Below are 25,700 nucleotides of genomic sequence, written 5' to 3' on the forward strand. Positions count from 1 at the left end.
AGGTAACGCACTTCGAGATCCATAGTTGCACAAGAGTTTTTCAGCCTAACGACCCTTTTCGCGTCCCGGTACCCGCGAACAACGAATAGCGAGCGAGATCCTTCGCAATCGAAACGAATTATTCGCTGGATGGATGGCTTCTGTCATCTAGACGTTTGTTCGTACCCTGTGCGATCCGAATAAGAGGCACGTGTAACCGAGAAGGTACGAGAAGGTTTGAGAAAATTGGGAAAGTAATTACTGTACGGATTGCCAAATGCCACTCGACGATTTTGCAACATGGACAAATTTCTTGCTTAGTTAAATATATTATAGACTGCAAAATAAAAATTTATTATATCAGTTGTAAAAGGTAAGATTGCTCAATATAAACTTTCTTTCTCTGATAATTTTAATATGTTGGAAATAATATATTGATGTTTTTAAATTGTATTCAATTGCACCTAACAAATTGTGCCATACGCACATAAAATTCGCAGTGTAGTTATCAGCAACAGAATCAAATACAACTCGACAACTCGCCTTCAATTGCGTGAGAAAAAACAAATTTAATAGACCACTATGAAACCGCCTCATAAAATCTAGAATGTAACTAATACTTGTTATCACGTTCCACTCAACGTTTAAATCAATGAATTTTCTCGACTGACCGATATAATTCAATAATATTTAATAATTTCTCTTAACTGGCCTAGTCGTGCAATCAGCTGCTGAATATTGCTTTCAAAAATTCCGGAAAGAGTGTTAATTTATTATCCTGACCGAAACACGACGGAAAAGTTCCAAGCACCGGTTCTCGAATCAGCTTAATCGAACATGGTCACGCTACTCCAGTTCAATCTCCCACTTCTCAGTGCGGAAAAGAACAAAATTTTAGAAAAAAATATAAACCGCGTTTGAACTGCGCTGAAAGTTATAAAAAGGTGGAATTCTATTATCAGGTGTAGAAATTTCGACACAATTGAAACTCGGCACGTTCTAATTTCTATGTATTTCTAATCGACGCGTTATAACTCCAAGACGTTTCAAATTCGGCGCATTCCAAATTCGACACGTTGCTTACTCGAAGCGTTTTATTTTAACGCGATGAAAACTTGATGCGCCGAAATTTTTAGGCGTCGTCAATGTAACGCGCTGAAATTTCTACGCGTTGTAAAGATGCGCTGAAATTCCTACGTGTTGTAAATTTGATGCGCTGAGATTTCTACACGTTGCAAATTGGATGCGCTGAAATTTCCACGCGTTGTAAATTTGATCCGCTGAAATTTCTACGCGTTGTAAATTCGATGTACTGAAATTTCTATGCGTTTTAATTTTTACGCTTTATTATTTTGACGCGCTGAAATTTCTACGCGTTGTAAATTTGAAGCGCTGAGATTTCTACACGTTGTAAATTTTATCCGCTGAAATTTCTACGCGTTGTAAATTCGATGTAATGAAATTTCTACGCGTCTTAATTTTTACACTTTATTATTTTGACGCGCTGAAATTTCTACGCGCTGTAAATTTGATGTACTGAGATTTCTACACGTTGCAAATTGGTTGCGCTGAAATTTCTACGAGTTGTAAATTTAATGCGCTGAAATTACTACGCGTTGTAAATTTGAAGCGTTGAAATTTCCACGCGTTGTAAATTTGATCCGCTGAAATTTCTACGCGTTGTAAATTCGATGTAATGAAATTTCTACGCGTTTTAATTTTTACGCTTTATTATTTTGACGCGCTGAAATTGCTACGCGCTGTAAATTTGATGTACTGAGATTTCTACACGTTGCAAATTGGTTGCGCTGAAATTTCCACGAGTTGTAAATTTAATGCGCGGAAATTACTACGCGTTGTAAATTTGAAGCGCTGAGATTTCTACACGTTGTAAATTTGATCCGCTGAAATTTCAACGCGTTGTAAATTCGATGTACTGAAATTTCTATGCGTTTTAATTTTTACGCTTTATTATTTTGACGCGCTGAAATTTCTACGCGTTGTAAATTTGAAGCGCTGAGATTTCTACACGTTGTAAATTTTATCCGCTGAAATTTCTACGCGTTGTAAATTCGATGTAATGAAATTTCTACGCGTCTTAATTTTTACACTTTATTATTTTGACGCGCTGAAATTTCTACGCGCTGTAAATTTGATGTACTGAGATTTCTACACGTTGCAAATTGGTTGCGCTGAAATTTCTACGAGTTGTAAATTTAATGCGCTGAAATTACTACGCGTTGTAAATTTGAAGCGTTGAAATTTCCACGCGTTGTAAATTTGATCCGCTGAAATTTCTACGCGTTGTAAATTCGATGTAATGAAATTTCTACGCGTTTTAATTTTTACGCTTTATTATTTTGACGCGCTGAAATTGCTACGCGCTGTAAATTTGATGTACTGAGATTTCTACACGTTGCAAATTGGTTGCGCTGAAATTTCCACGAGTTGTAAATTTAATGCGCGGAAATTACTACGCGTTGTAAATTTGAAGCGCTGAGATTTCTACACGTTGTAAATTTGATCCGCTGAAATTTCAACGCGTTGTAAATTCGATGTACTGAAATTTCTACGCGTTTTAATTTTTACGCTTTATTATTTTGACGCGCTGAAATTGCTACGCGCTGTAAATTTGATGTACTGAGATTTCTACACGTTGCAAATTGGTTGAGCTGAAATTTCCACGTGTTGTAAATTTAATGCGCGGAAATTACTACGCGTTGTAAATTTGAAGCGCTGAGATTTCTACACGTTGTAAATTGGATTTGTCGGGTCCCAAATTCGACGCGTTACAATTTCTACAGTATTCAGAATCGGCCGAGACGAAAGACGAAAAATAAAGGATGCGAGAATGAAAAATGGGAGCACGTCGAGGAGAAAAACGAAGGATACGAGATGGAAGAAGGATCCGGAGCGGACTTTCTAACGATTCGGTGCGGAGCGTGATGTGACCCGGGTCGACCCCTCTCGTTCTGGAAGCGTATAGCCGAGCGTGTAACGCGAACACGTACCAAATGCCGGTCGATTAATCATTAATAGGCGATAACGTTGATGGTACAACGCGTCGATCATGGACAGGCATGTCGAATCGTCCGTCGATCGGCCGGGTCCCTTCAAAATCGTCCCAGATCCATCGCGACCACGATGCAGAAATATCCCCGGGCCCCGGTTTCGTTGCATTTCGTTGCATCGATCGACGATTTACGAGGATCCTCGGTGCAGCAGGCGACGCAACACGACTCATCGGGTAATTGCACACCGGTGTGCATCTGGATGCGGTTCGACATTTTTGGAACGGCCACGCGGAATCGGTGATGAATGATTTGCATGTTGGGCGAGATGCGGAGGATGCTTTCTAACGTGACGCTTTTGCACGAGATTTAAATAGATCCGCGTAATCGAAGCGAAACACGGTGAAATGCTAACCGAACAGCATAATCGTTCATCAAAATTCAAGAGAGCTGCGTATCAACCATTATAGTCAGTCGTAAAAGTCGCAGTACACCCCCTAAAACAGAATAATTGTTTAACGCTTTGAATATTTAATTAAATATACTCTAAAAACAAATACTAGAAAATCAAAGTACTTTGTTCAATTTTAATCTGTGCCGACACAAGTGACGGACATTTGAAGTATATTTAGATTCTAGCAGGTTTAGCAGATTCTAAATAACTTGTCAATAATTGTAATCTGGCATATGATACCTTTATATTTTCATTGTTTGCAGTTTGCAGTTTGAAGTCAAACAACATTCATTCTTCTGTGAAGGTTATAACATATTTTCGAACAATCAGACTAATCTACCGATACATATAGCATCTACCACGTTTACATCTTACACCAAGATTTATTTTATTAGTATAAATGGCAATTTCGTGCTAGAAATTCAGGAAGATAAGTAATAAAACGAAATGAACTGTTGGTAAAAGAACGTTGCAAGTTTGTCCCCAGTAACAAAGAACGAAGACCACTGCGGACCTGGAATGGGCGACAAGCACGAGACCGATAAAACGCGAGCGAAAACGATGGAGGAGTTTGCATGAAGATCATGCGTGGGCCGTGAAGACACGATATCTTCTTGTGTGCCACATCACGAAAGACGTACGAACCGATTCGATTCACATTCATGACTTTCTAACGATCTGGTACCGAGCACACATACCTAAAGACACTTCGATGTGCCGGTTTTAAAGTCGTCCCCCCTTGATTCCGAAACATGCGAGATTTCTTATGGGTTCTTTACGTTGGCGAGGCTTCTTGTTAACGTGAAGTACGCTTACGAGACTCTTCGGAGCCTCTATTAAAATGATAAAAATTTAAAGTTCAAGCGGATCATGTTATTTCACATAGAAAACACTGTCGACGTTTTGTATTTTATTTTGGCATTCGCGTGATACACTTTCGTCTGGAATTTTTGCAGGAAAAGTCAATTTATATATCGTTCATTTTATTAACTTTTTTACAACGATAACAAAATTGAAGCGAAAGATATATGTTAGGTCCAGTCCCCGATTTGTTGGGTGTCCTTTTTTGTTTACAATTATTAATGAATCTGTAGGTAGTTAACCAGATTCATTCTTGTTTAAAGTCTTTTCAGTAAACATTGTGGAGAAAGATTTAAATATTTTTTACACATTTACACTATCAGAGTTAAAATATATAAAAAACAAAACTTCAAAATTGTAGTGATTAGATTAGGTTCAACATCAACAAATAATTTCATTATTCAATATTACGCATTCAAAAATAGTAAGCTTTCAAACAATTGCTCCATTTGTATTTTTCATAGCGGAATTATAACTGCGCCCATGAAAACTCAATTACAGCTGCCTGCTAATTAAATTTGTCTAGAAGCAGTGAAACTAATAACGTAAATCGGGAAAACAGTATACATAGTTTTCAAGCGATGGAAAGATCGACCACCTCGGAAGTCAATCAACGCGCGGACACCGGTGCGAGCATCATTAACGAGCAATTAAATATCGCGTCTTCATTGAACATCATAAATCCTGGCTGGCGAACGAGCCGCGATAATTAGGCACGCAGTATTCGCGGCAATTATTTACATTTCTCGGCGATAGTTTCTCGCCGTACGTACGTTCTAACGAAAGTGAGCGTACATACCGCGGCACTATTCCAGATCTAGATAAAGATCGACGCTATAATTCCACGAGGATCTACCGTAGGATCACGCTCTCTCTCTCTCTCTCTCTCTCTCTCTCTCTTTTTCTTCCTCTCGCAGTTGATCAGTCCGCGGTATCCTTTATAAGATAATCTTGGGACGCGCCGCGACGCGATACGCTATTTACGAACCAGAAAACCTTGTAAATCGTTCGTTCGTGATTCTGCTATCTGTGATTCGTCACGAAACCCGGGCTCGCCTTCAATCCTCGATCCTAGATCGACTCCTGCGGCTTCGATCAATGGAACGATACGTTCCCAACCCCCTCTACAATTGTCAATCACCTCTTCCTCATCTACAGAATTTTTAATCTGAATAATATAATTTTTAATTTCCGTTTAAAGAATTTCTACATTTATGTAACTTTCTAAGAAAAATTACATTGTGTTTATTCAGATTTCACTCGATTTGTGTGCTAATGTGTCGGAAGACATCATTTTGCTTTAGTAAGTCTCCATGAACACATACAATCAATTCTTTCCAATCTAGAGAATTATTAATTTATCACACCTAACATTTTATTACAATCCAACAAATTTTTATCTATATATTACATACTTTGTAAGATGAACACGATTGTATTTATTCAGATTTTACTCTATTCACAATATACTGGGTGTCCCAAAAATATTGTACTTACTTGAAGAGCTGATTTGACGTAACTTCTTTCTTTGCGAAAATGTTCTCCGCGCCTTCGTTCAGGAGTTATTAACGAAAAACATGGACCAATCAGAGTGCGAGTATAGGCGGGCGGATTGCGAATCGGCGACAGGTCCGGATAAGCGTAGAATTGGCATTGGACAAGCCGGAATCAGTCCGGTGTAGACGCGCTATGATTGGTCTGCGTTTTTCGTTAATAACTCCTTATCAAAGCTGTGATATATTTTCGCAAAGGAAAAAGTGACTTCAAATGACCTTAGGAATCGTCCCTTTCAAGGAAGCACAACATTTTTGAGACATCCTGTATGTATGTTCAAAAAGATAATTTTATTGAATAATTGTTCATGAATGCATACTTACAATCTTCGTAACCACATCGTGTTTCTGTTGTGAAATTTACTTTGGAAGCATTGTATGATTTTGTTAAATCTATTCATTGTGAACAGAGGACAAACTGAAGTATTGATTATAAATTTTCTTTTTATCGCTTAATGTACAGCAATGTTGAAGTGTTTTAACGATAATTTATACATAATAAGTAGAAGTGTCTAGTTTTAACATCCTTTTGATTAAAATTAGGCTTCTATATACAACCTTCAAAATGAATACCAACGTTGCATTATACAGCACTTAATTGTACAACCAAGAATTGTTACACTGCAAATTTTTGTATAACATAAACATTTTTTTAAATAATACGTTAATTCTAAAACTGGAGTAAAATGGAAATTTATTTCCTTTCTTCGTATGTTTAATGGGTTAATATAACAGTATTTTTAAATTCTAATTCTTTTATTGTTTTAAATTGCACCTACTCATTTTTGCCATAGTTCCATCAAATACGCCATCTAGTTATTATTAGACTGCTGATCTTTAGGCAGAATAAAATTTTCAAGCATCAGTTGCAGGCTACAGAAATTGCTAACTAAACATTTATTTTCCCCATTAATAATTCTGACTGGACAAATGCATAAAATTCGTTGTCTAGTTATCATGCAAGGGGCCCGAAAAGCGAGCTAAGACCACAACAGTCGTTATACCGGATTCGTCAGCGACCATATTCGTGCAGGAGGACCGGCGTGATCCTCAAATCCGACTGGACGGCCGATCGAGATACTCGAGGACCTCGCTCTCGGTTCGAGTGTTCATGAATATGCATGACTAGGTGGATGCCCCCGCAAAAATTTACGAAGCTGACAGGCTGACGTTTTGAGGACCGCGGTTGCGAGCGAGGAACAACGATAACCGGTCACATAATCGGATCTGACAGTTCCCGAGGAACCACGTTACGCTCCGAAACGACCGGTCAGTGTTTTCGGAATGTCAGGAGGGCGTTCCGAGAGGTTTGCACTCGGAGGAATCGAGCATGTTATCAGAAGGATGCGAGGGGGATGAGTGAATCATAATGGAGACCGTTCTTGTGGATCGTGTTTGAATCGGGATCGAGAAAAATGGATATTGTTCTTGTTTTCACTGAAAATAATACTTCGGTGGAGACTATTTCAAAACATTGTACGATCAAATTGATGCTGAGATCATTGTTCGTAGAATTTGTTGTGCAGGAGTACACCAGGCTCCCGTATAACGCGATCAAAAAATTGTTCAAGAAAACCGCGTATGTGTAACGTTTATGGCATGAAGTTCAGTCTTTTTACACAGTTGTTTGGACATTTACTGTATATTTATTAGCACCTTTAAACAACTTAAACAATTTCTTTGCATTTCTTTCTTTTTCTTTATTTGTGCATTTATGGCGTGTGCAAAATAAAAGAGTGCCACGAAGTTAATGTATTCATTTATTGTTCCCCTCAGGGTTACAATCCCTTTACATCATATCTCCTTTAACTCGCACATTCGCGTACCACTAATGACATCGCGCCACGAAGTTAATGATTTACAGGTAATAATTTTTTAATTCTTGGACGCTAGGACCTTTTTCACAACTATACAGTCCCTGATGCTTAGTAACCTTTACAGTTCTATTTATAACGGAGATCGTTCTTGTGGATCAAGAATTGGGATCGTGAAAAATAGATATTGACCTTGTTTTCAAAGAAAGTATTAGCTCGATGGAGACTATTGCTAAATGTTATAAAATTAATAAATACATCTTCCAATAGCAATAACAATGTTTTCAAACAGGATTTTTAAGCTCCTTTTTATCTATATTGTCACTGATTTTTGTAGACAAAGTATTAATAGTATTTTTATTTTAGTTTTTTCCTACGAATACTTGTTGTTGACAAACGTTGAAAATCGCACATCTTTGCATACGCATAACTTTTGAACTACTGATATCCTAGGATTAAAACTTAGATTTTTGGCATTTTCTCGCCAAAATCTAGATGATTACATAAAAAAAGTTAAAAATTTTTGGTTTCCTGAAGTAAAGTTTAGAATCCGCGGTCTCTAATTTTTTTTTCGTAAATTTTAAAGAAAAATTCTGAAGAATCATCAAACGGCAGTAAATGCACAGTAAATGTTTTGTACAATTGCTGCCCCAAAAAGTAACCTAGTCTACCGTGTTTCACCAATATTCTCCATTTTGTAAAGTCAATCAATTCGGCAAGTGAGCAACCCATTTAACACGTCTATTTTCTCCAACACGCGCACACATCGGATCAAACGCAAACACTAGCGATTGGCAAAGGACGATGCAGGCAGAGACAGCTTTTCCCATGCAATGGATCCTTGACGGAAAAATCAGGAAACCGACTATGTCGAGCAATCACGGAATAGCTTCACGTTCTCCTCGGAATTTGGTCCCACGGATGGAACAACCGTGGATAGAACAAGAGAGAGAGAGAGAGAAGGAGAGAGAAAGAGACGGTTCTTAGGATCGGGCGCTAAAAGGGGGGAGAAAGTGCCGACAAGAGGATGCAGAGAGGGGTGCAGGGTCGATCCTAACTTCGAGGGGTCATTATAGAACTCTTCCAACGGGCGAGTAGCACCGGCTCTCCTCGCTGATGCCAGACTGTCTGGATTGACTGATGTCAGGTCATTCGAAGCTTCCTAGACCTCCTCCGTGTTGCCTCATCGCGACGCGGATTGTCGAGTCGGAGGCTGAACAGTTCGAAAGATATTGCGCGACGGATCCTCGGGTATACGGCTCATTACGCGGACGACTTTCAAAAGCAATTAAAACCCGGCAACGGCGAAGCTTATTCGCCCGCGAGTCGCCACGGCCACTCGTTAATTTTCCGACGAGTGACGCAAGCCTCGACGGGGCTTGCTTTTCGCCTGTGGGATGCGCCTTTGTTCCTCTACAACGGAGAAATTGTTGGCCAACTGAACGGTATCTTCGAGGTGCCCGAGCCTTGCTCAGGGAAAACATCGAAAAATCATAGAGAGAAAGCTCCCGGAGAAATCAGAGCGTCGGGGAAGTAATTAAAAGCCTCGCCCTGAGCTGACGTCCGACGCACGCGTTTTCGTAATTGATACTTCGTTAGACAGTTAATGTCCCGTATGATGGGCCTAATTGCCGCGTAAATTTTCGAACGACGACAAGTTTTTTGCCGATACGTCGCTTAGGAAATTGATTGAGCTGCTGGACAGTCGCTCGCAAAAGTTCATCTACGCTTGATGAGTTGCACTACGAAGTTTTTTCTCGTTTTGTTCCCAAGAATTCTCGACCATTTAAAGCGTTTTATTTAACGCTAAACTTACCACGGTGACTGGTTCTTTGCAATTATTGAAATTATGAAAACACTCCCATAGAAAATGGTTGAAACTTCATTGTTCAAGCACATATTTTAATGAAATCAAAATGGACTCAATCTTCCATATGGCTGCATATATCCGGCACAATTCGTGCTTGGTAGGTTTAGTGGTAAAATGTGCCCTGTGCTATAAAGAATGTGAATGATGATATAGCGAATACAGTAGAAACGACAGCCTTTTAATTTTTACTATAAAATATGTATTCAATAATTTATTTAATGTAGTAGAAACGGCAGCCGGATTACAGCCTACGGTAGGGATTTAGCTCCTACTATTAGGACCTTGAATAAGTTCTCGCTGTTTCTTCGAAAATGACAGTAGCAGTACCCCGTTCGTGGAATTTCGAATGGTAACACACATGCAAGGCAGTAGTGTATCTAACCTTAAATTTCAGTGTATGGTAGTTCACTTTAGTGTAAACAAAGTAATTTTTTCTTAGTTCTGAAAATGTCTACTTTTGTGCCAAATAAAGTGTATTTGCGGGGAATTTTATTGCACTACTTTATTCAAAAGAAATCTGCAGCTGAAGCACATAGAATTCTTGTTGAGACTTATGGGGACAATGCTTTGTCGGATACGACGTGCAGAGACTGGTTTCGACGCTTCAAAAATAATGATTTTGAACTTGAGGATAAAGAACGTTTTGGCGCACCGAAAAAATTTGAAGACGAAAAGTTGGAGGAATTACTCGATCAAGACCGATGTCAGACGCTAGCAGAACTTGGAAAAACATTACAAGTAGATGAGTCAACTGTTTCATAACGTTTAAAAGTTTTAGGAATGATCCAGAAGCAAGGACATTGGGTAAAAGCTTTTATTTTGTAAAAGAAACAGCGAGAACTTATTCAAGGTCCTAATATAATAATAACATTTATCTATCAATAAGAATTTGTCTCCAATACCAAAGCACATTTACAGTAATTCTAAATAAATAGAAATTCCATCAGCGTTCCATTCCGAGTGATCACGTGAGTTCAGGAACTACAGTAGTTATGAAATCATCCATTATTTATGTTAAATCCTACCGGCTCTAAATCGACGACGCAGAAAATAAATTGTTTAATTTATGCCCTAACACACCTTTCCCATAGATCAAGCCGCAATGCAAACACGCAACGTCGACTACGTATTTACGTCGAATTAAATAAAGACTGAATAAAAAATTAATCAGCTGGTTCGCCAAAAAAAAAAAAATTCTCTTCATCCGAAAACTAACCTAAAGAATTCCCGTCATTCCGTCGATGACGACGACGTATATTTCATGAGTTACAGAAAATCGATTAGAACACCGGCCGCGGAACATAATCGTTCTGAAATTCTGAGCTCGCCGATTAGCTCACCTCGAGTTTTCCCAGCGCCTATGGCGTTTCTTGCGAAGCCTCTCGATAACAACACGTTCGTCGAGTGTCGTAATGCCGAGCGGCAAAAAAAGAAACACAAGCCGGGAGACCGGAGAATAAAAATAAAGTGTCGTGACTCACCTGTGCATACTCGGCGCAACTGTCGATCGACGACACGTAATTCACGACGTCTTCGATGGTCCACCGGTTGACAGCTTGGCCGTCGCCGCAGGGCATGTGGCCACAGAGCGATGGACACCTGACTGGGGGTGGTGTTGTGGGCCTAGGGGTTGGTTTCGGTTTCGGAGATACACTGCCTGATCTTCGAGTTTCCGCTCTTTGCCTCTTGCGAGGTGCGAATCCACCTGGACTCGAGAGGTCCAGCGGACTCGTCACTCCGGCATCTCTTTTGTTCGCACCTAACCACGGGGAAGATCATTGCTATTATTCTAGTGGATACGATCCAGATAACTTCAAATTTTACGATTATTATAGCTTTGATTATGATTGCTTTGTGCATTGAAAACGATTTTCAATGGAACTTTGTATAAACTTGGGTAGAATGGGACTAAAAGTGGCTTTTTTCGTATACAGCTGAGTTAAACTTCACCTTAGCAACCCAGAAATTTTCAATTCTTTTTTATACAATCCTGCAGATCTTGACGAGAAAATGCCAGAAATCGAAGTTTTAATGCAAGGAATTCACTGGTTCAAAAGTTGAGCGATTTTAAGCGCTTTTGACAGGTAGGGGCGCCGCACAGTGGGCAATTTGGACAAAATCGGATTCAAAATCAAGGAACTTTCGATAGGAATGAGGTAGAGCGATGAAATTTTGTTTAAATTAAAGCTGAAACCTTGTAGAATATGGGAAAAATAGAGAGATTGTGGTACGAACGTTTTTTAACCTCGAGAAAATTCGTTAAACGCGCACAAATTCAAGAAAATTTTAGTTTTTCCAATACCACGCGCGGAAAAATTTTTTTTAACATGCTATACATCATTTCCCATAGATTTTTTCGCGCTGATTTCAAATCTGGTCTCAAAATTTGTCTACGACCTCAGGATTTTGCAAAAAATAGATTTTTGTGACAAAAACTAATGAAGTTATTTTTTCGTTGAAATGATTGGATGCTAATAATCTCCCTATTTTTCCCATTTTCTACAAAGTTTCAGCTTTAATTTAAAAAAAATTTCATCGCTCTACCTCATTTCTATCGAAAGTTCTTTGGCTTTGAATCCGATTTCGTCCAAATTACCCATTGTGCGCCGTTCAATACATTGTAATAGAACTTTTGTGCAATATTGAACTGAATAAGGATCTCCATTCAAACTAAGACATTTTGATTAGACAAACTCTTCCTGGTGTATGGTATTGAAGGAAAATACTGCGACACCGTTTTTTAAATAATAGAATAATTTCGTTAAATAAAATGAATATACATGACTCAAAGAGTCATTTGAGAGATTCAAGTACAAGAACATATATTTCGATTTTTTTCAAGCTTGTGGTTCTGAATGGTAGGATTACCGAGCAGGTTCAAAAATTGATCTAAGTATGAGATTTGTGGGTATGGAACTGTCGTAGCGTTACCTTTCAGGTACGTTTCCAGTTCGGCAGCGTTCTGGGCTGCATTCGCAGTCCTGACCATGTGCAGAAGTGCCTGTGTCGACGACATGTCGAGCATCGGTGGGAAAACAGGATTACCGAACAAACTGTCTTGCTTCTGTTCTTTCGGATCTTTGCTGGAAAGGGGTGAGGTGGTTGATACTGTCGGTGGTTGAGGAGCACCCAAAGGCGCCATTAAACCGACGAAGGGCGTCGCGGCAGTTTTGAATGCTGGAAACCTTGGATCCAGACCGGGAGGGTAGCCATTCCTTGGCGAACTGAAGTAACTGCAACAAGGAATGTTCATGAAATTAATTTTCTAAATTAAACAACATTTGAGTCGACTGTATTTCGACGTGTATATCACTGAAAATAATTGCAAGAAAGATGCTAGGAAAATTCACTACACTAAATATAAGAGTTCAAAAATTGGCACTGAACTTTGACATGGCACTGAAAATGTTAAAGTAACGTTTGTAAAATTGGATTGTTTTGGCATGTAAAATCATTTCTTCTCGATTGCGTATTCGTTCTCACCCTGTTTGGACAATAATCTCGAAAGCAGGTTATAAATTGTACGAAAAATAGTTGGTTATGAATATTATGAAAAAATTGGTTCCAATATCGGCTATGCTACCCTGTGCTACCCTGCATCTACAATGCAGAAGGCACTTTCTCCTGGAAATGTCACGGATCGCAAGCATCGCGGGAGCTTCCAGCGTTCATGTCAAGCAGGTCTACGATACTTGACTGATCAGCCGGTTACCCGGGGCCTCGATCGATTGCCGGAAGGTACATAATTGAAAGTCGACGTATCTGCGAATCTTGCGACCGGTTCCACGGTGACGATACCGCCGTGGAACACCCAGCGGTTCGGTCCCCTCGAACATCAATATTTCAAGACATGTAACAAGACGATCAATATTTTCCCTTCGCGGCTTTTGTGTCCTCGTCGAACTGTCTACCAGGGCCCGAAGGTGTACCGTCGGAATGGGCCTGTTAGGCGTTCCTGCGTTCCCACGTATGCACACGGAACACAGAGATCACAGGAAGAATGTCAAGGCAAACGTCATGACTCTCAAGGTCTTACGTTCTTTACTTCAAATAATGCTAGACGATAGGCGAAGCCGGCGTAATGGATCGACGTTCGCTTGTGTTTGTAAAGAAAGGATCGCGAGTTCTTCGAGTTTCCAGCAATTATGATGATTGTTTCGCTGGAATTAGGAACGCGCTACTTGCCACACATTGTTCGTACACGTACAGCACCTTCTCTTTTGTCTGGCGATACTGAAGACACACCTTTCATGTTCAAATGGAAGACAATGTTATGCTAAACGTGGATATTTCGAGTTATCTTTGTATCCTTTTATCCACACGTCTGATTTGCTTTAACGATTTCTCATTCAGTGTTCAGAAAATTTTTTAAATTTTGGAGAAATTCAAAAAATTAAAATCTGAAGGTGAAGTCTGTAATTGAAGTTTCAGAAGTGCTGTAACAGTATTTTTAAGGAAGCCATTTTGCTTACTGGCTCTTATTCATTCATTGATCTCAACAATTTTTTTGCCTAAGTTTGTGGACGTGTCAGCAAACAAATTAAATTTAGTTATCAGATACAAAACCTCACAGATATTATGAGAGGTTAAATCTCGAAATGGCGGATCTTGGGCGTATTTTTACAATTGCAATTTTTTAAAAGCCAAATCTATTTTTATTTGCCAAATTAAATTTCTTTTAGATATTTTTTTACGTGTGTTTAAAAGTGTGTTTAAAAATACGTTAAATAAAATTGATGACTGTAGATTGGGAATGGACCTAGTAGCCCTCAGAAGGGGTTAAAGTGACAGTGACAGAAAAGGGGTTGATTGCTTACTCATTAGGGTTGGCGTTGTTATACTTGGCAGCGAGACTTTTCATAAAATCGCTGTAACTACGTCCCATCATCTGCTCCATGTGTTTGAGGTGATGCGGCGGTGGTGGGCCCTCAGGACCACCCAAGGGGGTTGCATTTGGTGGCGTTCCCGGGTGGCTTGATGATGAGGGCGTCACGCTTCTCGACGACGTTGAGTTATTGTCTGGCGTGAGTCGTTCAGTTTTGACCTGAAACGGAGAAACGTAAAGTGTTTCACCAAACAAGTTCATCAACTCAATAGCTACCCTCCAGAATTGATGAAAGGGTGCGTATAGCTCTTCAGCCTGCCCTTAACCTCCGATAAATATTATAATTTACTTTCTCATACAGGGTGGACCAGAAATTATTACACCATTTTGAAATGGAAAAACCCTATTACTTTTTAAAAATTCACATTTATTCTTTCATAAACAAATTAAACTTTTAACCCTTTGCACTCGAAGCTATTTTAACTCCAAAACGAAACATTTCTTCCGACCTAGAATATTTCTATTCTGCATATTTTTTCATGTTATACATACGAAAATGGTGCAATTTACTCGTACAGTACTGAAACGTTTAGTAATTTATTAAATACAAGCAATGACACAAAACAAAATAATGATACAGCAATTTTTAGTGACGCCTTACAGTCGCCATTCAAGTGCTAAGGGCTAAAAGGTCTAGTGATTGGCCCACCCTGTATTGTCACACTTATACTATTGCAGTTTTACGACATTGAAAACAATGTAATGAAAGTTGCATTGTTTTGCAGGGTTCGAAAATGTTCTGGAACTTCTAACTAACATATTAGATACACAAATTATTCCTTAACCTTCGTAAAAAAGTAATCAATTCAATCATCGATGTATTTTCTACTTTATTGTACACTATTCCAAACATACATACAATTATGTTAGTTGAAACAGTACTCAAAATTGTGGAATTTATACTTTTATTGCACAATGGAACTACTTAGTTTTATAATATGTGTATCGTTTTATTATTGCCTCAAATTTCACAGCAAGCATATTATATATTGTTAAACAATAACAAGCATTATCGCCAGACGTTACACTTCAATGGAAAAATAAAAGAAGAGAATGAAAGCGTTTTATCAAATCGAAATGAGAAATACACAAACGAATCTTCTTCGGATTGAACGCATTACTTCAATCTCATACACATACACGAGGAACTCTGGCAACCCCAATAAGAGCAAATCGGAGCGAAAAGAGAAGAAGGAAAGCCATTAAATTCGCCCTCTAATCGATTCCGATGCAAATCAAGATGCCTCCGCGAGGCTCGCGTCCTTGGTCATTGAAAACGTCATTGCGATCCACTTTGGTTTCACCGGTGGAAGCGTCCGACCTAGCAGGAAATATCTCCGTGCATTAATTCCCGGGAACAGATTGCATCTGAGATATGGTAATGAAGGCAACGCGTGGCGTAAGAGTTGACTCCTCTTCGGCTGCGAGAAACGCGGCGTGACACTAAGAAGAACGAGACTCGATTGGCGTAGAATAGGATCCCCGAGGAGTCCGAGGAGCCGCTCGAAGAGGCCACGGTAAATCTCTTTCTCGCCTCGAGACCTCTTCCTGACAAGGGGCCGCTCCGGGTCTCGCGACGTAGACACGATCCCCGTGTATACGTTTCCAGGGACTCTGCTCTTTCAGTCCGACTATGCCAGTTTCTTACAAAAGGGAACCGACAGAACGTCCCACTGCGCTTCAACTAGTGTAGGTCTACTTGGACTCCTCAGCAATTTCGATCAATAAACCTTTGAAATTTTCGTTAACCCCCTTCTGAATCGAATTGCAGAGTATGTGTTTGGGTGCATGACATGTGTTAGATTTTTCTCAGAATTTCGAAACGTCATTAACTAGGGAAAATAGGCCAAAAACGGATTTTCTGATTTTACCCCATAACTACCCTCCCGATCGGGATATGGGGTTGAAATTCTACAGGCCTCGTCACACGCATTTTCGGCTTTCTATAGAAGAAGTAGACTCCGTCTTCTAATTTTGTTCCCATCAGAGTTGTGCAGAATTACAATTGAATTACTCCAGGAATTATAATTACAAAGTAATTAAAGTACATTTTAATTCAGTGATATTGTAAATTATAATTCAGACCTTCATTCAATTACATTACAATGTAATTCGTAATTGCAATTGGAGTACAGTTATAAAATATTTTGTAATTAATTTATATAAAATAGCGTTACGTATTATGAATGAGAACGGAGAATAGAAAATACGCTGCATAGACAGCAAACAAGTATATGAAAGGAAAACATAAAAATACATTGCACTTCTTCAAAGTTCTGGGCTATAATTTGGAGAGTTGTATTTTCATTACATTGTATTTCAATTACACATCTGACTAAAATAAATAGTAATTGAATTAATTGAAAGGTTTGAAGTATGTAATTCAGTTACGACGTAGTTGAATTACTATATAATTGAAATACAATGTAATTCAATTGTGTAATTGCATTACAATGTAATTGAATTAGCACAACTCTGGTTTCCATTATATAGCTTGCAGTTGGACTGGGCTAGGTCTACTCAAACTCTTCAACAATTTAGATCATTAGACCTTTGAAATTTTCTTTAACCCCCATCTAACTGATTTAGGAAATTGTAGCACTTAGATTATGGGACTAGTGCCTAAATGTAATCTAGTTCCCAGCATTTTTGCACTTGAGCTTAATAACAATCTCATTCTCATGTTCGAAATTTCAGTGTTCCGTATTGGATACCATATAGTATTCCATATCTTATAACATTTATACTTTTCTAATGTTAATTCAACATTCATAATTATTTGCAATGCTAAAAATATAAGACTGCTCTTAAATTGAGCAAAAATGTATGACTCGATACCTGTGACAATCGTATATTTGTTGGCACTGTTGTCAGAGTGACATTCGAAGAACAAAATGGTAGATCATGAAGACAAACAGTATGTTTTATTCAGAAACATGATTCTCGATTTTTATTTATTATCCTATTCCAAATACCCACTTCCTCTAAAAGATTCCTGCTAGTTCATCTTCCACTAATAGACCGTCTGCAATGAATTCAACCAACAAGTGACGTCAACTGTCAACAAAAATGGGTTTCTGGCAATGAAATAATAGAATGGAAGTAAAATAATCTGGCAACGGTTGGATCGATAAATTCCTCAGTCCGTCACGACAGATTCTAGGTAGTGTCAGTACAGATATCTCCATTCCGGCCACGTCGAAAGATAGTAGCAAAGAATTTCCACGTGTCATTGGTCGGCCATTCTTTTCGAACGATGACCATCGATATTTTTCCCGGTCGCCGAACAGTCGGCTTTTTTCTGGCCTCCGTGCGCCGTTTACAGAAGCGTCGAATGGCTACACGGATGTCAGCGGCGGTATGACAGTGCAGCTTTCGATGACATTGCTGTCATAGAGCACCGGTCCCGACCAGCTCGTACGAGAGAGAGAGAGAGAGAGAAATACTACTTGTGCAGACGAGTAGGCTAAAGCTTCAACCCACACGTGTTTCCGGAGGCGATCAAACACTCGAGACGACAGTGAGCACGAGTCTTTTCAGAATTTGTGCGAACGCAAATAGTCAGAGTACAGGATATTCCTGGTTTTCAGGGATTATGTGGCAACGAGATGTTTAATGGATATTTCACAATTAAAATTTGAAGTACACTACGGTTTGTTTCGCAAAATAAAAATGATCTTCGTCAATTGCAAGAGTCAAGAGCCAAACATTTCAATCCTTCTTTAATAATTTGAAGAAATTGAAAATATGTTGATATTTTCCAATTATTTTAATTTTTCTGTTGTCTTGAAGCACCGTCTAGTCTCTGTCATAAATGCATAAAATCCGTAGCATGGTTACGCGTTAGCAGTTTGCGAAACTTACTTGAGTAGTGTCGAGACCATTCTGATTCTGCCGCCTCCTACCCCTTGGCGGTCTGGGGGTGGCCGCACCTGACAGGTGAGCGCCCTGGGGGCTTCCGCCCCTGGCGTCGACCGCTGTATTCGCGGCCAGGGTGGCCCCGTCGTTATTTTCCGTGTGTGTGCCTAAATCAGTCGCCTCTCCACGATCGCCGCCACGTGGTCCGGAACTAGCGGACACGTTTTCACCTGATACCTCACCTGGAAAATCCAAAAAACAGCCTATTAAAACATCGAACATTATCTGAACTCTTCAAACGATCCTAAAAAATAGGTGCATAGAAAACAAAATTATGAAGACAGTTTCTTTCAAATGTTAGACATTACACACTATTTTTGACACTATTTGAGATATTTTTAAAAAATGGAGAAGGCGGAATGTTGGTTTGTAAATGACTCAAATATGTTTCTAAATGGTTGGCATCAACTCATAATACTAAACCAAGACAGAATAAATGGTTAAGAACAACCATTTACGAAAATGATGTACACATTTCATCCTTGTCCCCATCAAAATAATTCGACCAAATGACAGAACGGCCAAAAAATGCCGAAGTGTCCATCCGCCAGATGATGTCACACTGACATCCCCTCACCATCACGCGCACTGTCGCTATTGGCCGGACACGATGCGTGCGATGGTAGAGGAACCTGATTCGAGTCAGGCCATATTCTTTGCCTAGCCATCTTTCGGCGAATGAACAGTACACCACTAGAAGCTACCTAAACTCCCACCCCAGTCCAATCGCCTCGACTATCACTAAATCCTTAAACAGAACCAGAGTACCAAACCATACCATAACTCCCATGCGATTTTACTATCGGCCCCCACCCCCCACTATCTCGCACAATTAAGTATGGAGGAAAGTTCCCATTCAGGATCAGATAATCCCCTCCCAAAAAAAAAGAGTCAGCGCTCGTTCGTTCCCTGGATCGAGTAGGAGGAAGAAGAAGCATCAGGTCGGGTATTTAAACGTTGAACAGCCGGTTTTCCCGCGTCTTTGCGTCACCATAGGACGTCGGCTCGTATTTCGGTGCATCGTCGTGCCGATAAATCCGCGTCGGATCTCCAGGCTCGTACGTTTCCCGTTGTCGACGTCGCCGTCGCCGTCGTCTGCCTGCACAGCACCGGTTTCGTAACGAGGCGGTAGCTGAGGGCACGTCGTAAAGCTTCCTTAACGTCGTGCCCCGTGTAAACGGTGTCTTTCGACACAGCCGAGAATTTCGATGAAATACGTTAAGAGGGATAACCGTAGGACGCGATTACACGGTGGCTGAGAGCGAGCCGCTGCGCGGAGAAGAGATTTACACCCAATAAATGAACCCGTCCCCGCCGCCATTATCTTCATGCTCGATCGGAGACGCGTATCTGTTGCCGCGTGCGAGAACTACACAAGTTTTCGGCTTCGATGGCGAATGATACAGCGGGCCGCCGGGAAGAAGAGGAAGAAGCGAAGAGAATACCGGGGGTACCGGCGCGGAAAGGTAAGAGAAAGATGAAACGGAAGAGAGAAACGGGGTTCTTTCGAAAGAGAGAATGAGAGAGAGAGAGAGAGAGAGAGAGAGAGGGTGGAGGGAGATGTGGGGAATGGGGTAGGGCTTGAAGAAGGGAGAGGTCGGTGGCCACATTAGCTACCAAAAATATCCAATAAATTCTTGCCATCGTTAAACGGTCGGAATTTTATGGCGGTAGTAACTCGTGCACATGGCCGAATTTGTTGGAAGATAGGATCAAGGCGGAGATGGTTGCGTGCGATGCTCGCCGACGACGAGGCCCTCCTCGCGAGCCATGATTTCGCCATCGATGCACACGTGTGCGATGGTGAATTTTTGGAGTGTGTCTACGGAAATTGGGGCTTGGGGTCATTCGTTTTCTGGCTGTTTTACAAATCGAATCTAACCGAAGTAATTGAAGTATTTTTGCTTATCGCTAAACCTTCCATGCACTAAAATTGTCTATATATTCTCTATATATGTCGCCCACGCGTGGCCGATAAATGTCGCGGAATTATCCCCACTACCGCGGGTTGTACCTTGGTCGCCGAGGAGTGTAACATATTACATACAATACAAAATACAATAACAAAACTTCTTTATTTTTCTTTTTTTCTTCTTTCTTTATCCAAAAATAAAAAAGTTTTGTTGGATTAAATGAGACGGTGTTTCAAGATTTAGTTTGTTACTCACTTTTACGTGGGATGTACTGGAAATACAATAATTAGTTGGAATAAATCTAATAAATGCGTCGAACAACATTTTTATTAGTAGAAATGTAAATTATTACTTCACATTACCCAATGTAACACAATTTGAGCATATGTGAATCACGATGATTATTAGATAGGAGGCCATTTTTAAATTAATCAAACGACACTGTACAGTCTGTAACCCTTCCGAGAGAGTATTTTTAAAACCCTTCTACAACGTTTTGTACGATTTTTCCGACTAATAAAGATAGTAATGAGGATACTAATAATTAGACTTATTTTTATGCAAAATAAAAGTTTTCTACCTGAATTGCAACAGACTGGAGTGAAATAAATATTTATTTTCTTTCTTAATATGTTTAATAGGTTGAAAATGAGATAACAGTCTTTTAAAATTTTTCTAATGTTTTTACTGTTTTCAGATACGGCTACCCATTTTTGTCATAAATGCATAAAATCCGCAGTATACTAATAATGTACCGTCGTCTCTGGCTGTGTAACGCAGGATGATACTACTTAACGTTTAGCCGCCCGACATTGGTCACTTGTGAACTAATATTTGAGCTTAATACACATTGCATAAGTATCCAGCTACTTGAATTGACTTCTTAGATCCTTCTACATTCATTTTCTTCTCCTCCGAGTTACAAGAATTGTTAAACAATATTTTGTATCTCAAAGCAATTAACCTGAAACTTCGCTGCTTTTCATTTATAAATAGTTTGGCTAGTTTCCTAAAAGATATTGTTGTTGATATATTTGTATCCAGCTTAAAGAATAAAACAAGAAGATTAGAGTACAACTGTAATAATGAACAGCATTAGCAAAGAAGTAATAAAAGAAGTAGAATAGACAATAAATAAGGAAACTAGAGAGACAGTTAAGTGAAAGGAGGTACTATGCACAGACAATACACGGAGCTATTAAAAATGACTTTTAACAATGAATTCAAATGAAAAAACTAAATAGCAGATTCTAATACAATATTTCGGTACAGATTTTAATACGACATAATTCAAGTAGTTTGTCAAATGATTACAAAAATATCATCGACTATGTAAAAATGCGCATAAATCTTGTTTTATAGCTACCGGCAGCGTGAAACGGAATATTGAAATCGGTAGTGTTCTTTTACGCATTACGAAAAGTCTTTAGAAGAACATCGTAAAAGCCATTCCAATGATAGTCATTATCCAATGACTTCATCGTTACAGGCCGGGATATTTACAGCTTCCCATAAAAATTCTATTAGATATTATCTTCAAACAGGAAACTAATCCTTGTTCGTCTCGATACGTTCATCTCCTGTTATGCTTTGAAAATATAAAGGCTCTTTCCGAGTACATTAAGAAAATGAATTCTTCGTGTAGACACAGTTTATGGGTTTCCTTCGTTCATTTTTCTGGCACAAGAATAGCGGCCATTGATATACGGTTTCTAGCATCGATTTATTGGCCTCAGTTCTAGCCTATGTTTTCGGAAAAACATAATGAAAGGGGCATGAACGATTGATCATATTGTAATAACGAAAAGATACTTGGACTGAACTCATTCCGATTTAATGCATTGGATATCTATACACTATAACGACAAGACAAGAAACACTAAAAAAACTCTAAGTTATATGTTAGTTATATGTTAGTTGTATGTTTTAATAAATAGAACGAAGCTGTCAAAGATTTAAGCGTAATTGCATGACGCAAATAATGGGTGTGTGTATGTATTAGGAGAATATAAATTATTATGACATTCTGTATGCTGCTCTTTCTCTTTGAAAAAATTAAAGTTGCACAGCTTATTAACACCCCCCGCCCCAACCACGATGTGACTTAATTTCAATTAATTAAAATATCTTAAAATGCTCTAATGAATTAAATATACATATAAATAAATCAAGTAAGCTTAGAACATAAGATAAATTATTGGGATATTTAATATGCTCGTTAAAAAATTAAAATTGTGAAATGACAGATCTGATCAGAAAATTATAGACATCCTTAAACTGAATTAAATTTTTTTGGTACAAAAATAGAAATTGATATACTCAATCACAGTTTAACAACATCCTCCCCTTTACGTTCTGGTTACACTTTAAAGAACCATTTTCATTGAAATAAATTAAATATATTTTATTAAGTTAATTTAATGTAGTACAGGATTGCATGCATTTAAGACTCGACGATTATGAAAAATGTGGGCAATTGCAGAATTGTCACTGAAACTGGGGCATTCGATGTAAATGCGACAACAATTACACAGTGAGAGTGTGGAACACGGCAAAAGGCGTGTGCAAAGACGAAGTTATTTCTAATTGAAACTTTCTAATGCGTCCAGAGGACCGAGTTTTGATTTAACGCCGTAATAAGGAAAGCTCGTATAATGCTATCTGGCCGTTTCCATCGCATTCCGTCACGTTTCCTTCGGAAGATACATCTCAACCGCAACTTTTATGAGTGCGGTAGCGCGGCCAAGTCACGTACGACAAATATCATAACACGAATTCCGGAACTCCCGAAGAGCCGAACTATTGTTTGCAGATCGTTCCCGGGGCCTCTCTTCCTAGTTATTTACGGATCGGCGAAAAATTGTTTGCAGTTATGGCCGTCGGGCTTAGCGAAATCCACGAGTCAGCACGTGAATTGTTTCCGAAGCGACAGCTGTTTGTCTTCAAACATTTACCGGTTTTATGCGCGCGGCGAATAATTTTTATTACGACAGTGCTCGGACGATTTTCCAGAGTCAATAATATTTAATGGAAGCGAAAATGTCAACACAATATTTACTCTACCCACCGATTCCTTTCGTGAGTGTTTTTATGTCCTTGAGGCTTTCTTAAAGATGTTATGTATACCGTTCGAGTGATACAATAGTGTTTTTTTTTTAATTAAATCCAATCTGTATCGCCGGGCAATTAAACGTAAAATTAGTTCTGACTGAATGTATATAAATTACTGGATTAATTTATATTATTAATTGGATTATTTTAGTAATTAGTAATTTCCTCCTTTAATAAATTTCATAAATTCACCTAGCTATTTCTATAAAAATTCATAAAATCTACAGTCTGTTAATTACACTGGAAAACTGTATTCATCATTAACTATAACACTTTTGATGCGTCACGCATTTCCAAAAGATATGTAATTTATCCAAACCAATGTATTTTGGTATTAAAAAATAATTATGCATTTATGCAACGGAAATTAATTCGAACTGAAATAATGCTACAAGGAACATACGTTTCACTTGGAGTTTCATTATCATTTCTGTAGTTTTGTAACTTTCCTTAACAGATGTGTGAACAGAACAAACGTAAAATTAGGCAAACATTCATAAAGATCGAGAATTGAGATTATTAGGTGCCAAGGATTAATAGGTTTGTAGCTTTCAAAAACATAACACGTAAGAACACTAGCGTTCCCGATTTCAAAGCCACAAGACGGTTGAGTTAAACGCGAAGGTGCGACGGCACGTTATTGTTAGCTCCTATTCACAAGTCGTTACGATATTTCACACTCGAACCTGGCATTGTTCTAATACCAAGTAGAAGAACAAAGTTTCTTACATACCGTCGACCTTTCGTAACGAAAAGTTTAAGTACCGTGTTGGCTTGAAACTGACTTCTTGAAAATACTTCCAAAAATTAACGATTTTTAAAAATTGTCAGTTAACACTACTGCAAGAAAGATATATATGATTAAATTCTTGAAAATTACAGAATGAATATGAACTGACAATAATAAATGATTAAATAAAATTGCGATTGTTAAGTCTAATAATTATACTTCGGATTTTTATGTAAAATAAAAATTGCTTGTATTAACTCCAAGGTACAGAAGCTACATGTATTTTTTTTTTCTTAACAATTTCATAGAATTGAAAACAATGCCACAGTACCTTAAAATTCTTTAAAATTCTTTAATTCGGTATTATTGTTTTGCATTTGATGTATTAATTTTTGTCATGGATCCATAAAATCCACAGTCTACTAATTAACAATTGAGAATCAATCAATTGAACAATCTTATGCAAAAATTTTATGCATTTACAAAGTAAGTGGAATTTTCATAACGTTGATTTAACACTGAATTTTAATAAAACAACGGAAATATCCATTAATATATTATTTTCAATTCTACAAAATTCTGCAACAAATACATTTCTATTCGACTCATGTTTCCCGCAAATGATACAGAAAGTTGGACTATTTTGCTCGAAGTTCCGGTTGTCTACGAATAAATAATCGATCTGGAGAATTGTGGAGTAAAAGTTTGGACAGATTGGTACGTTCAGCGTTAAGTTGTACGTTCCACGCCGAAAGATTAGTTTCGCGCGTCGGGAGAGTTGTTCATATCCGTAAAAGCCCACGCCTCCCTCCCGGAAACGGAGAGCTCGGAAAGGTTACAAATTACTTAATTATCACGTTGCTGCTCGAAATGCAGCTCGAACGGGGAAGAAAAGCTAGGGACACCCGGAACTACGAGCAATGGGTGCCGGGCATAAATTATTTCGCGGGACTGCGGCTAAAACGAATTGACCCTCGGGGTCGAGAATAGAGCGGCTCGCGACAGGAATAAAGATGGCGCAACGCTTCTTTCAGCCGCCGGTAATTATTCCCGCCTCGAGAGCCTTTTCGGCGAAATCCGTGTAAAACGGTTTAAGCACACAACGCTCGCGTGGTCAGTGAAAAAAAAAGCTGAAATCAAGTGACTGTCAAACCCAATGACTGATCGCCTTCTTCTCCTTCGGAATAGCTTATTCTTTCGTTGTATTTCGACTTCGACGGAGCACAATGTCTCTGCACTCTGCGATTCCTTAAACGAATAACGGGATTGTCCTCGTTTGACACACTTTGTTATTTCTGTAAGTAGTTAGAGGACGTGACAAAATAATGGTTGTACTCAAAGAAGATCTGACGCCTTTATATAATTTTAAACATTAGCGTACAACAAACATCATTTTTGTTTTTATTTTCCAAATTCACGTGAGCACAGAGTAATGAATAATTGATGCTTCACTGAATTCTTTTTTGGAGGCTTAACAATTACTATTTTATTTAACCATACTCATTATTGTCGTTGCAGAAATTATTATAATGTGTTTTAATAAAAAATATTTAGCTTAATTTTAGGGAAAATTCAAGTTTAAATTAAATTTAGAAGAATTT

General features: G+C 38.7%; 1 protein-coding gene across 2 annotated transcripts in view; it reads right to left on the reverse strand.

Annotated features, from left to right (window-relative positions):
- LOC143353495 (uncharacterized) overlaps positions 1 to 25,700 on the reverse strand; it is a 361,555-nt gene that overhangs the window by 119,031 nt on the left and 216,824 nt on the right. For both annotated transcript variants that reach the window (XM_076786880.1, XM_076786888.1), the window contains 4 exons: positions 18,292 to 18,527; positions 14,360 to 14,586; positions 12,474 to 12,775; positions 11,024 to 11,301 (listed from right to left, as the gene is read on the reverse strand). In XM_076786880.1, the coding sequence (XP_076642995.1) occupies positions 11,024 to 11,301; positions 12,474 to 12,775; positions 14,360 to 14,586; positions 18,292 to 18,527 (1,043 nt within the window). The remainder of the gene's footprint in view (positions 1 to 11,023; positions 11,302 to 12,473; positions 12,776 to 14,359; positions 14,587 to 18,291; positions 18,528 to 25,700) is intronic.

The sequence above is a fragment of the Halictus rubicundus genome, chromosome 1 (genome assembly GCF_050948215.1).
Source record: "Halictus rubicundus isolate RS-2024b chromosome 1, iyHalRubi1_principal, whole genome shotgun sequence".
Classification (NCBI taxonomy): Eukaryota; Metazoa; Arthropoda; class Insecta; order Hymenoptera; family Halictidae; genus Halictus; species Halictus rubicundus.